The sequence below is a fragment of the Salvia splendens genome, chromosome 6 (genome assembly GCF_004379255.2).
Source record: "Salvia splendens isolate huo1 chromosome 6, SspV2, whole genome shotgun sequence".
Classification (NCBI taxonomy): domain Eukaryota; kingdom Viridiplantae; phylum Streptophyta; class Magnoliopsida; order Lamiales; family Lamiaceae; genus Salvia; species Salvia splendens.
Window position 1 is genome coordinate 8,486,403 of NC_056037.1, and position 15,096 is coordinate 8,501,498.

At 39.1% G+C, this 15,096-nt stretch overlaps 2 protein-coding genes across 2 annotated transcripts; one reads left to right on the plus strand and one right to left on the minus strand.

Moving 5' to 3' along the window:
* Nucleotides 1–4,417: 4,417 nt before the first annotated feature.
* Nucleotides 4,418–5,396, minus strand: LOC121808213. The gene has a single exon (XM_042208606.1). The coding sequence runs from the start codon at nucleotides 5,212–5,214 to the stop codon at nucleotides 4,729–4,731; it is 486 nt and encodes a 161-aa protein (XP_042064540.1). The 5' UTR covers nucleotides 5,215–5,396; the 3' UTR covers nucleotides 4,418–4,728.
* Nucleotides 5,397–10,804: 5,408 nt separating this feature from the next.
* LOC121808224 (abscisic acid receptor PYL11-like) lies at nucleotides 10,805–11,308 on the plus strand. Its single transcript, XM_042208618.1, has one exon. It carries the CDS (start codon nucleotides 10,808–10,810, stop codon nucleotides 11,306–11,308), a length of 501 nt encoding a protein of 166 aa, XP_042064552.1. The 5' UTR covers nucleotides 10,805–10,807.
* Nucleotides 11,309–15,096: the final 3,788 nt, after the last annotated feature.

A 15,096-nucleotide genomic window follows, 5' to 3' on the forward strand; every position in this document is an offset into this window, starting at 1 on the left:
AGCCAACCTCAAACTTAATCCCCAAAAGTGTACCTTTTTGGTAGATTCGGGAAAGTTTCTGGGTTGTTGGGTTTCAAAGGACGGACTCAAGGCAAACCCCTCAAAAGTTCAAGTCGTTCAGAACATGGCAATGCCGAAGTCCATACATGACGTGCAAAGGCTAACCGGATGTCTAGCCGCACTGAATCGATTCCTTTCCCAAGCAGCCGAAAAGCAACTGCCGTTCTTCAAGGTGTTGAAAAAGGCACCAAAGTTCGAGTGGGGAGCCGAGCAGAAAAAGGCCTTTGACGAGCTCAAAAGTTATCTAGCCGAGCTTCCTATTCTCTCTGCTCCAACCGAAGCCGAAGTAATATTCTTATACTTAGCGGCATCAGATCAAACCATCAGCGCGGTGCTTGTACGAGAAGAAGGCCTAAAGCAGTTTCCCATCTACTTTACAAGCCGAGCATTAAGAGGTCCAGAAACAAGGTATCAACCTCTGGAAAAAATTGCTCTGGCGTTAGTAAATGCAGCAAGGAGACTGCGGCCATACTTCTATGCTCACAAAGTATGCGTCTTAACCGATCTGCCTCTTCGGCAAGTTTTGACCAAGCCAGAAGCATCAGGCAGAATCGCCAAATGGGCCATAGAGCTGGGAGAACACTCAATCGAGTACCTACCTCGGAAAGCCATCAAGGGACAAGCCTTGGCAGATTTTCTTACAGAAGCCAAGTTCGATCAAGCAATCCCTGTCATTGCCGAACAGAAAAAGTCTGCCAATGCCGAACTAGCACAGCCCTTGGAATCCGAAGTAGAGCCGCCAGACTGCTGGAGCGGATTCGTAGATGGAGCTTCAAACAAGATGGGAAGTGGAGCTGGTATTTTACTCGTCGCTCCCAACGGACACGAGGTAACCTACTCACTTCGGTTCCTATTCCCCACTACTAATAATGAAGCCGAGTACGAAGCCCTCCTGGTCGGACTCCAGTTAGCGCAAAGTCTGCTCGTCAAATCTCTCAAAGTCCATTGTGATTCACAAGTCATAGTAAATCACATGTTGGGTACAAGTGAAGCTCGTGACGAGAGAATGAAGAAGTATTTGGACAAAGCGCAAAGCATCAGCCGAAGTTTCTCCTATTTTCGGATAATCCGCATTCCCAGAGCAGAAAATAGCCGAGCAGATACCTTAAGTAAGTTGGCCTCAGATCCGAGCTCAAAGGCGGAAGAATTAATGCATCGAAGCATTGATGAAGCCGAGGTACATTCAGTATCCAGCTCGCCGAACTGGATGACGCCGATCTTGCAGTATCTGGATCAAGGACAATTGCCCGAGGATAAGAGAGAAGCTCGGAAGATCACGTGCCGAGCACTTCGGTACGAACTTCATGAAGGAGTCCTCTTTAGAAAGTCTTACCTCCAGCCGTTATTGCGGTGCGTAGGGCCAGAAGAGACGGACTACATCCTCAGAGAAGTTCATGAAGGATCGTGCGGCAGCCACATCGGAGCTAGAGCTTTAGCTAAAAAAGTTCTAAGATGGGGATATTATTGGCCAACCTTGGTACAAGAAGCAGTGCAGCTCGTCAAGACCTGCCCGAAGTGCCAAATCCATGCAAATATCCCAAGGATGCCGCAAACCGATCTATCCACTATGCAGAGCCCTTGGCCTTTCATGCAATGGGGCATAGACATAGTGGGACCACTTCCTCAAGCTCCTCGGCAAATGAAATTCCTAATCGTTGCCGTGGACTACTTTACGAAGTGGGTGGAAGCTGAACCATTAGCTACGATAACGAGCTCGAAGGCATTGGATTTCGTCTGGAAGAACATAGTGTGCCGATTTGGCATACCCCACATCCTCATCTCGGATAACGGGACTCAGTTCACCGACAAGACGTTCAAGAATTGGTGCCAAGAGCTGAATATTCAACAGCGGTTCACTTCGGTCTCTCATCCACAAGCAAACGGACAAACGGAGGTAACAAATCGTATCCTGGTGAAAGGGTTAAAAGCTCGGTTAGAACAAGCCAAAGGACAATGGGTAGAAAATCTCCCTCAAGTCCTATGGTCCTACCGAACTACACCCACAACCTCCAACGGTGAAACTCCGTACAGCCTTGTGTACGGCACTGAAGCCGTAATTCCGGTGGAGATCGGCGTACCCAGTCCCCGAACTCTAAATTTCTCCTCAGAAATGAATGACGACGGACTGAGAGCTGAGCTAGATCTTGCCGAAGAAAGAAGAGAATTGGCATGCATAAAAGCAGCCAAGTACAAGGAGCAAGTAACCCGGTATTACAACCAAAGGGTGAAGAAGCTGCAATTTCAAGTGGGAGATCTCGTCCTGAGAAACAACGAAGTAAGCCGAGCAGAAAAGCTGGGCAAGCTCGAACCCACATGGGAAGGTCCGTATCGGGTGTCAGAAGTCCTCGGCAAAGGGTCTTACAAATTGGCTCACATGTCAGGAGAACAGGTACCCCGAACATGGCACATTTCCAACCTCAAGAAGTTTCATTTGTAAGAGACAGTCCGGTCAGTCAGTCTTGAGTCCTGTCCGGTCAATGTGCTTTATTTGGTTTGCTTGATCTTTGTTTCTCTGTGTGCTTTTTATTTGTCTCTGTGCGTTTTGTCTGTGTGTTTTGTCTGTCTCTGTGTGTGTCGTCTCTTACAAATGTTACTGAGGTATCTTGTTCTTCGAAGGCTGATCCCCTTCTTAGAACATATACAAGCACACGATTGTGAGTCAAAGCTTCTACAGAAGATACAAGACCACAATTCAGCTTAAACAAGCAGTTCGTCTGAAACGAGCTGCAACAAGCCAACGATTGTGAGTCAAAGCTTCTACAGAAGATACAAGACCACAATTCAGCTTAAACAAGCAGTTCGTCTGAAACGAGCTGCAATAAGCAAACGATTGTGAAGTCCAAGCTTCTAAAGAGGATACAAGACCACAATTCAGCTTAAGAATCAAGCACTTCGTCTGAAACGAACTGCAACAAAAGTCTGATTCTCGCGATAAAACTTGCCTGAATTAGGACTAGGGAAAGTCCGATCCACGCGATAAAACTCGCCGAATTAGGACAAGGGAAAGTCCGATCCCCAAATTAGGACAACGGAAAGTTCGATCCGAGCGATAAAACTCGCCAAATTAGGACACAAACCAAGTCCGGTCAAAGAAGAGTTCACTTCATCAGACCGAGGACAAACATCAACTTACCCCGTACCTTTATCCAGAATGCCGAAGTGATTCACTTCACTTTTCGGGGGGGGGGTAGTGATGGAGTACGTACTAAACAAATACTAAACAAGCCCAACAGCAGTAAAGCCCAATAAAGAGTATCAGTCCGGCATAACTCAAGAGTTCAGTTCGGCACAACCACAGAGTTCGGCTCCAGCCTACAGCTCGGTAAAAGCCAACCAATCAAACTCTGCTCTCTGGTCGGCATCAAGCTCTACTCTCAGATCGGCAAAAGCTGCTCGGCAATAATTCAGCAGTCCGGTCTCAGTATTCGACCGAACTAGGAAATAGTGGACTCATGCAAGATTTCCACCTCCGCTACACCGACGATCTATTTAGTGGTGTCAAGCAGTCATTAACTCATGCAGGATAGTGGACCCATGCAAGGTCGCCACGACCTCCACGACATCCACTACCTAATAAATGCTGCATGCCACGATCTTGGTTCAATGTATAAATAGAACCTAGGTCAGATAGATAAAGGTCTTCTGTTAACTTCTGTTAAGCTCTCTAGAGAGAAAATAGCAAATAGCAAGTCTGTATTGTTAGCTGTAGAAAACAGATCAAGCAATACAACTCTGCCCTCTTTTCTTCCCGTGGACGTAGATTTACCTCAGTAAATCGAACCACGTAAATCTCTGTGTGTTGATCTTCCTTTATTTTTACGAGCATTCATCACCATCAAAAATTCGCCAATTCATCATCTATCAAAATTAATTTTCTTCATGTCACGATGAGGGGACTTGTGAGTACTGAAAAAGAAACAATTACAATACTTAATAAAGAAAAAGACATTTGTGGGCGCGCGCTTATGATGTGCGTGCCATTAGCTTTCATTAATTACATAATTTAATTGTGTTAATAATGATGATTATAATTAAAGTTATTAATAATGACATGTCATTTATTGCGCTTATGGAGAGGCCGCCCGTATGTGAGCGTGGGTAACTTTTAATTAAAAGTTAGTAAATTTTATTGTTAGACATTGACTCAAGTGTAATTTCAAACATCCATTCAATATAAACAGCTGCATAATTGGATTCTACTGTATTTCATTAATCAAAATATCTACTCAATTCATGGATAAAATACTATTATTGCTCTATCAATATCATTCAATAACATATAGAGAGAAGAGAGAGATGGGATTATTAGATAACCAACAAAATAAATGCTTTCTTAGTTCATAATCAGAAGTCACTCTCTCCACAAAAATGAATTTTCTCATTTTTTATCAATGTAAACACACTTTTCCTGTCGCCGGAAAGACCACCACCGCCACCCATCCAAACTAACAAAAAAATACAACTACTCAATAACAACACAATTCAGTATTCAGAGATGAATTTTTATTTTCTCACGCGTAATTTATCAAATACTTATGTACAAGCAAAACTGATATAATAACATCAAAACACCAAAACAAGGTTTGACCAATATAGTTTCAATTATCAAACCATACTAATTCACGTATTTATTTATAAAAATAAACACTAATTAAGGAGCAATCAACATCACGCAGCCGGCGTCTCCGAAATGCTCTCCAAATGCGGCCGCCACACGCCAACGCGGCCGCGCCGCCGATCTCTCTGCGTCGAGATTTTCTCCGATAGAATCTCGCTCAGATAGCGATCGGAAATCAGAAGATTCGCCATGGAAATACTGCATCCGGTCTTCTCCGTCGTCGTGGTGGTTCGCGCGGAATCTCTCCGTTTCCTCTTCGATCGCGATTTCTCTGGCGGCGGCGGCGGAAGAGGCATGAGGAAGTAAATTTTGCCTCGCTTGAGCTGCGCGTCGGGCGGCACGACGACGATCCTAGGGCACATACCGGATTCCGACGGCTTTTTAAGGACGTGTTTGGGGTGGAGGTTCATGATCTCGGCGGCCGTGACGGCGCCGCTGATTTCCTCAACGCGGCCGTTTGTGTGGACGATTCGGATGACGTCGAGCGCGCCGCACGGCAGAATGCAAGAGATGCAGCATCTGATCGCGCTTTTCATGGCCGCCTATGGACAACTGATCTAATCTTACTCTCTCATGAGTTTGAGAGAAAGAGAGACTCAAAGTAAAGCGATGTTTCTTTTATTATTTTCTTTTATAGCTATTTGTATCCAACGCCTCTTTGAGTTGTACAAATGATGATTTCAATAGCCGTTTCTTCAATATATATGCCACGTAAAAGAGAAGCACAAGTTATTATTATTATTTTTTGGTTATGAAGCTTGATCACTTGTTATTAAATAAAATAACCATACGATCTCTTGTAATTGTATCCGAAAATGTTAATTCTAGTGGAAAATACTTGTCCCCACATGTGATGAAGTGGATAAATAACTTTGTGTAGTTTTTCTTTATTTTTCGTGATTTTGGTGAGTGTTGAATTATGTCGTGTATTGAAACGATTATACTCCTATAAGATACAGAGTTGGGATGGTGTTTTTTGCTATATGAATATGATATTGGAGTTCACTTCTTTCATTTGTTTGGTTGGAATGTTTACGATTGTTTGTATTTATTGAGTGCGACTCTGTTGGAAGGAAACCTATGGCGTGGATTAATAATTGGAGTCATTTTTGTAATTAGCCTTTTGGAAGTATCAATCGTAAGCTTTTAACCAAATTCAATAATACCAAATGGGAAATTGGGCACTTATGGTTGCACTACTTGCATGTGGAAGTTGGGCACTTATGGTTGCACTTGCACTGTTGCACATGACATGTTAACTCATCATTACTACTGCCAAAGCAAAGCACAAGTCCAACTCCGAGTCCCAGCATTCAAAACAAAATGCAAACATCATTTTATCTAAATTCAAGTTTTTATAAAGTGGACTATTTTATTGATATATGACGTAAAATTAGTGTGGGATGGTACGGTACCGTATACCATACCAAAAATATCGGTATTAAAACTATTATATCGTTACTGAACCAATTTTTTCGGTATACCGAAGTTTCGGTATGGAATAAGTAGAATACCGTTTCCGCCAATTTTACGATGTATCATACTGAAATACGATATATTATACTGTTCTAACATACCATATCTTGTACATGTATATCGAAAGTATCTTTTGAAAAATAGTGTATATCGTGTATATTGTAGATTCGGTACATACCGTGGCATGTCGATACCGTACATGAGGATATATGTACACTGAATGTATCGGCATACCAAATATATCGGTACATACCAACAAACCGTATGTTCAGTATACTGCGGTATAAGAAAATTCACATTGTTACCGTAACGAACCCTTACGATACGATATTATAACATACCGAAAGTTGCGGTATATTGAAAATTTGATATGTTTTCGATACGATAAGTGCAGTATAACGGTATTAGATATTTTTATCTATATGTAAACGTAATCCCAAAAGACCAAAATATTGATTTTATTAGACGGTACCCACTTATCAATGCTGAATACTCACATTAGCATTATAGCATTACATAAAATTTGCTGATTAGGTTAATTTTATGGATAGTACTTATCAATATATATATATCAAATTGCTTATTAAAGTTATTAATTTTAAAATTAGTACTACTAAACTTTATACGTTATGTTATTTGTTCTAAAATTGGATTGGATCTAGGTTTTAGACGCGATTAATTTGAATTATTATCCTATCAATGTCAAAAGAATCTTGTAGTTAAAAAGAGAGCTAAAATCATTCTCAAAAGAAAAAAAAATAATATAAAAAAGGAACAAATTTAAGTCTATAAAGTGAAGTTAACCAAACATGGGGCTTTTTTTAAAAAACGCAATTGGAAACTTGACTGGATTTTGATTGTGTGTGGGCTCATGGGTTTATTGAGCCTAGATTATTCGTCCCTATATAATTGGCCCAGCTTTGACTGAAAACTCTAGGAGTTTATAATTTGAAAAATGGTTTTCTAGTACTAGGAGTATTATTTAATCAATATAAAGCACACCGTAAATAGAAAATGATAAAAGAAATTAGCAGAAAGAAAAGAGGGAACAAATGATTTCCAATCTAGCTCTCACTCTAAAATAACCTTGCACCCAATTTCCATTAATTTTTTGATGTTCATAATCTCTTATTTGATGATAAAATAATTGAATTTTAAACTTTTAACGAGAAAGGATGTAGATGGGAACAATTAAAGAAATGGGAATTATGTAGTCAAGTAAGTTAATTAGCTATATTACATTGTGAACGGATAGTGAATATTTTTAAACTTTTAATAAGAGAGGATGTAGATGAAAACAATTTAGATATAGTACTATAAAATGTAAATGGATAGCAATTTTTGTTTTTTTAGTTTAAGTTTGGTGGAAATGACTAAATAAAATTATGATTTGATTTGACACACAGCAAAATATATAAGATTATTTACTAGATAGAGAAGTGCAGCGTGCGGTGCGTGTATCTCACCTGATGTGCGGGTGTTGCCACGTGACGGTATCCCCGTTTCTGCGGCCACAAAGCATGCACGTGGCAAATTTACGTGTGTGACGTTACTTCCACGTGTCCTCTACCATATCTTTTACTGCCATCTAATTAGTTTACACGAATCACTTTCCACGCTCACTCTATTTTGACACGTAAGCGACAGATCTACTTAGTCTTGGTGTGTGCTCTAGCTTAATGCTGAAGAAGTCTGCTTTAAATTAATACAGAAATAAAGATTTCATCATTTCAGTCATCTAATATGTATTTTTTAAAATTTCTTTGATGATAATAAAACTTTTAATATTCCTCTATTCTTTTTAACAAAAAGCTTTTAAATAAATACTCCATATCTTAATAAAGCTATTAAACTTAATATTACCTTAATAATCTAAGATATTTATTGACATTACCATTTGAATAAAAGTAGTGGAATCCTACTTACATGATAACAAGATACAAGTTCCAAGATTTAATCAAAGTTACCTTGGCACAATGAAAAATTGAAAACAAAACATAAAAAGAAGTAAATTACATTACCATAATAAGTTACAATAAACTTGCATATCAAAAACTAGATCGAGATTGGTACACGTAAGACCTTAATCTCACCCGACTATTAATAAACACGTACGAATTTCTAGTTCAATGATCTTCATTGTCCAACAATTAAACAACCGTTACACATATAATATTGGGATTTTTAAATATATATAACCATTTTGTTCTAGTGGAGATAAAACAATAGCAATAATAATACGGATAATAATAATGATAATTAATATTGTATGCTGTTTTTAAGGTGGAATTATGTAAATTCGGTGTTTAGAACGTGTTGATTGGTTTTAAGGTGGAATTTCTATCATAATATCCATAGTATATAGTCTTTTAAGATGGAATTTATGTCATACTATCCACAGTAATAGTAAGGCTTAGATAAAAAAAAATTATCCATAACAATTTTTAGGCAATACGATCTCAAATATTGAAATATATACTTGTCTTACAATTCAAATTAAATATCTACATGTTAACATTTTTTCAAATGTACAAAGCAAATAATCAAAACCAAGGATTTTAAGAAACCTACCCAGAAGTACTAAATCAGAAATAATTTTCAATTACGATCGAACATGGAATATAACTAATTAAGATATATTTACTTCCCCTGAATAAAAGATCACGTTTGACCGGATATAATTTTTAAAAAATGTAGTGGAAAGGGAAATGATTAGCAAAAGATGTGTCATACTTTTATATAATAGTAATTTTATAATGTAATGTGAGTGAGATTGAATACTCGCTTTGGAAACGTGTGTACTTTTAATGCTAGGTCAAGCTTCTCAGATCCAGAGAATCCCCTAGATCACGAGGTCTAGGAACTCAGAGGATATCAGAAATCTCAGTCGTTGGACACACTGATTCCGCGTTCAAAACCCTCAACCCGCTATACTATGAATTAGTACAGGGAAACAGGGATCGATCCCACGAAGATGGACACGTAAGAAAGCATTTAGAAGACCTTGGAAATGGCGAATGGCTGCTGCCACACAATTTTGGGTTGAGGTTTAATTACTACTAGACCTAGGCAGGAAATCAAATACTAGACCTAGGAAACTGTAAACATCATGCTAACATCGAACATCCTTATAACTACGAAATATTAAACTAACTTCTTAGACCGAGCAAAAAACTTCCTAATATAGCTAGACAGAAAGTGAGTAAACAGCGGGGACCATCTTCCAGAAACAGCAAGTACGGAATAAAAACTGCAAATAACAAACTAAGAATTTAACTAACTCTGACATGCATCTCATCAGCTGATTCAAACGCGAACATGAAGAAAACAGAGCACATACCCAGATTCAAACAAGATTTAAAAATTCGGACGTCGGAAACTTGCAATTAGCCGGAAATTAAACAGATCTACATATACTAGACGGAATGAAATGAACACACGAAATCTAGGCATCAATCACGAATCCTCTGTTTCAGATCCAGTCGTCAGATGCTTAATCCACTCCGGATCCAAGCATTCCGAACACAACAATCCACAACATCCACTCCATAACTTCCGATTTCAACAGATCTACCCCGATCAACACAAGCTTCTAATAATTCCACTCAAACTCAGTAAACCAACGCAAAAATCACAGTAACTACGACAAACTCAAAACAATTTGCATCCATAATCGAAATCAACAGCAGCTCAAATACGGAAAAGAGAAATTGCATAAACCAACGGAAATTCAACAGAAAACTAGGCCGAGCTTCGAACAACGAAGCTCGGTGAAATTCACGACTGCAAATTAAAACGAAAGCAATTAAATTGTATCTTCGTCCTCCACAAGGACGGTGTTACCCAACTACTGACTACCAGTGAAATGAACCGAATCCCTACAAATTCCCGAACATTCCCCCCAAGTGTGTAAAAGTGAGTGAGCTACGAGCTATAATCTGGTCACAAGTCCTCCACCCGAGTCTCCTTTTCAGATTGCATGCTCTCCTCTTTATATAGGCGCGGAGTTGATCTTCTAGAAACCTTTGTAGAAATCTTCATTCTACCCTTCAGCTTCGTTGTCTCCTCCGTCTAGTCATTTTCTCCAAATTGCTCACTTATTCGTCAGTTTCCTTGGACCATGCAAATGTCCTCTTCTTTTCCTGGACCTGACGAAAACCCTCTACACACATGGCTTAAAACATGTGTTAGACCCCGCAAATGCACGAATTTAACCCTTTAACCAATGCACGGAATTAGTCTTATCAGAGATTAAAATTAATAGAACGTAAAGTCCATTACTTAAAGTGGTAAAAAATAAACAAGACATTACAGATGGACGAACGAAATGACAAAATAGAACAATTATTGACGATGGAGGAAGAAACTTTATTTAGATAAGAGAAAAATTAATAAAAAATGTAGTCCATAAAAATCAATAGAGATTATAGGCTAAGAAATTGAGCGCAACACATCCAAAACAGAGACCAGATTTCGATGAATCCGTTTACTATTTATAGAAAGCAGCACCACTTCGAAGACGGCAGCATCTCTAGCGGCGGCTACTGAAAAATAAAAAAACTTATATAAATCCCACCCCCCAAATCACTTTCCATAAACATGCAACAAAACACACAATTCCCCCTTCAAAAATCAAGCTCCGGCAAAGAAACCATGATAAGCCTCCACCACAGCCCCCGCCTCTCCGCCAACCAGTGCGGCTCCGTCGTCACCCAAACCATCCAGGCGCCGCTCCCGCTCGTCTGGTCCGTCGTCCGCCAGTTCGACGAGCCTCAGGCCTACAAGAAGTTCATCAAGAACTGCGGCCTCAGCTCCGGCGACGGCGGCGCCGGCAGCATCAGGGAGCTCACCGTCGTCTCGGGGCTGCCGGCCGAGCGGAGCACCGAGCGCCTCGACCGCCTCGACGACGAGTCGCATGTCATGGTGGTCAGCATCATCGGCGGCGATCACAAGCTCGTCAATTATCGGTCGACGACGACGCTGCACGAAGGAGGAGGCGGCGCCAGAGATACGGTGGTGATGGAGTCGTACGTGGTGGACATTCCCGCGGACAGCTGCGAGGAGGACACGTGTCTTTTCGCGGAGACTATAATCCGGTGCAATCTCAAATCCCTCGCGAAGCTTGCCGAAAAAATGGCTGATCATCATCTATAGATGTTTCAGTTTCACCTTATTTTTCTATTCTGAAATAGTAGTACTATTTCGTTTAGGCTGCTATATTAACTTTGACAAAAAATGTCAAATAATCGATGAGATAATACACAAGCTCATTTTGATCGGAGCCTAGTGCTTTAATCTAATACTCCCTCCGTCCCATAAAGATCGTCTAACTTTGACCAGACACGGATTTTAAGAAATGTAATGAAAAGTGGGTTGAAAAAGTTGGTGGGATGTGAGTCATACTTTTATATATTAGTTTTATAATAAAATGTGATTAAGAATGAGTTAGTGGAATATATAGTGCACTATAAAAAATGGTAAAAAGTGAAATGGGACAAACTTTATGGGACGAACGGAAATGGAAAAATGGGACAATCTTTATGGGACAGTGGGAGTACTAGCTCATTTTATTTTATGCATTGAATTGAAATTGAGAGCTATGGATTTAGTAGAAGAAAAGGCAAGGTTCCCCCTTCATAAAATTACATAATAAATGAAGAAATGCAGATATACAAAACTAGCCACCTTTCTCTCGGAGATTGATGGTATATTCGCCAACGCAAAAAGTGGAAGTTTTTTAGAATAAAAATCTACAAATTAAAACAGGGGATTTTGGAGTCTATATATCTAAATTGAGATTCACAGCGAAGTTAAAACAGGGGATTTTGGATTTTTTAATGACTTGTTGTTAATTGCCACAGGCTGCATATCCAGTTGCATTTCATTGTTTCCTTTTTCACAATTTGATAAGAAGTTGTGAATTTTTATGTTCCGAGTCATTTCATTCACTTGATATATTCAAAATAAAATTGCAGCCTAGCTCGTGAATTAAAAGTTGGTGCCTTCTCCTCTTTTTATTCTTTCTTCTTATTTTTCCTTTCCAAATGTGGATTTGAAATCGAATTAATTTAAAAATCCAAAAATATCAATAGTTTGCTTAAACTAAGGGACTAGCGTTGGTTTTGCATTACTATGAACTAGTGGGTATGCTTCAAAATTAATAACCCTTTAAAAGACTGTTCAACGTTATAGAATTCAACTTCTATAACCTAGTAATTATTTTATTTACGAATATAAATCGTATGAATCTGATAGAAATTATTTGTAAGAATATTTTGATTGCAAAATTATAGGTTTGGTTAGATTGAAGTATTTATTATTCTTTTATATATGCCTGTGAATCTAAGATTCTAAATTAAAGAGTGATTTTTTAAATTAAATTCGAAATGCAGTAATTTGTATAACAAATATCATAACTTTTAATAATATTAATAAAATATTCAAAAAATTATTATGTTATACTGAATAATGTTATAAAGTAATTATGTAAAATCATTTATTATCACAAATAACTTTATACATCAGTAAAAAGAGCATACTTTAATTTGTCGATTCATTATTTATAAATCAAAATTTCTTATTTGTGTTAATTTATTTGGGATTATGGCATTAATCTTCAATCAATCTAATTAATGATCGAATTTGCTTAACTGATTATCATTTTTAAAATTTTAGAAAAAAATAGTAATAAAACTAAAGAAGAACCAGAAAAATGAAAAAAAAAAGAAATAGAACAAAAAACCGAAATCAAAATCACAAATTATGCATCCAATAAATTATTTAATATCATCAATTAACATTTTTTTTTGGTAATCACCAAGGGTATCTACCGGTGGAATCATTGACTATTTCACGCGCTATTTGTAGCCACCTCAATGAATGAGACAACTAGCTCAAAGTTTTAAGGTTGCTCCATACCCAAATGCTGGAATCAATCCCCTGATCATTTGATTAAGGATAGATGAGTCTCATACTAGTCAACTAAATACCTTGAATTTTTTCAAGTAATATTTAAATGACATATGTTAGTGAATTTAGTCAATGAACAATTTTGCAAAAGTGAAAATTTAAAAAAAAAGAAAAAAAATGTCCCGAATAGTTCAAAATGGCCTCAGATTTAAGAGATATTAAAATTCACCATGGTTCACTCATATGCACAATATAGACAAAAATGCAATATGTGATTTATTAGATTTTGTACTATGAGTTCCTATATGGTTTGTACGTATATGTTTGGGTACTTATGTAATTTATGTGGGATATGAAAATGTATAAAAATGTCCTTCATAATAGAATGTATATTGTTTTATGAATATAAGATTTTTAAGAATAAAAATTAGTACATATTTAATTTTAATATCTGGTTTTAGTTCGATTAACCTGATGTATTAATTTGAGTTAGAAATTTCTAATCCTAAGTAGTAATTTCAAGTTTGACTAACCCAAATTCTGACGTGTTCACCAATTGAGGTCTGTATACCAATATGACTACATAGAGCATCCTCAGTGGTGCTCGCTAGGACAGACGGCGTCCGTGCCGCTGGTGCGGCACCGCTGCTGCACTCCCGCCGCTGGCACGGCGCTGCTCGATGCATCGAGCACGTCCGTGCCGCTGAGCAGGCTGACATGGCACGTTCTGATGCCGTTGGCATTTTCAATTTTTCTTTTAAAAAAAAATCGAATTTAATTTTAAAAATCAATTTTAAATTAAAAAAATATTTTCCCACTTTCCAATAAATTATATCCTTTTTCTCCCCCCTTTTAATTTATTTTTCAATTTCCCCCCCCCCCCAAAATTCACATTTTCATCTATAAATACCACAACTTTCACACCAAAAATTCCGACTCCCGCGGTTGGAACCACGAATGGTTCGGCTCACAACCATTCCCTTGTCCAGAAATGCAATTTTCGGCCCCTCCTCAAACCCAAGGTTCTCAAGTTCCGGGTGGCTACCGGCCTTACCCGGTGGACGACCAAGATGCCCCCGATGGGCGATACAGGTGGGCACCCGAACCCAGATCGGGAGGGAGCGGCGGCTCTCAAACTCCTCCTCCTCTTCCTACTCCTACTCCTACTCCTACTCCTCGTGGTGTTCGCACCCTGTACACTCAGGCGGAGATGGATCAATTATTCAAAGCCTATTTGATTATCTCCGAAGATCCGGAGATAGACACGAACCAAAGCGGGGATATGTTTTGGTGGTGCGTCTCTGGCTGGTACAATGAAAACCGCTCGGCTGGAACCATCGAGCGCAATGAGAGTATGGTGCGCAATGCCATATTCAGAGCCAATGAAGAAATCCAAAAGTTCCAGGGGTATTACCTCCAGGTAGAGCGGTCGGCGGGGAGCGGCAGGAGCGAGCTCGACATCATCAATGCCGCCTTGGAGACCTACCAATCCCTAAATTACAAACCGTTCAAGTACCTCAGCGCTTGGCAGGAGGTGTGTGTGCATCCGAAGTATAGGGGAGGCGTATCATCCTTCTCCAGCTCCTCTAGCAAACCGTCGAGGTCGGTATCCCTATCCGACGCCGGCGAGGATGAGGTGGCTAGCCAGCTTGCCGAAGCTAACTTGGATAGCCCCGACGCCGGCCCGAGCAGTTCCCAACATCGGCCGCAAGGAAGGAAGAAGGCTACGGCCAACCGCCATTGTGCCGCGACTCCATCCGCCCCCGCTCCCTTTGTGCTACCTCAACCCCCACCAACTCGTTGTGGATCCTTTTGGCCCAACTCAATTTGGCTAATAGGTCAAATATGACCCCCAAGCAACTTGATTCACATTTGGCAATGATACGGGGTCTCCGAATAACATTGGGGATAAGGCCAGAGGAATAGTCTTCCACGGGGATATTTTTTAGCCTTTAATTATGTATTTTTTATTTTTTAGGATTTTAATTATGTATTTTTAATTTTTAGGATTTTAATTATATAAATTTTATTTT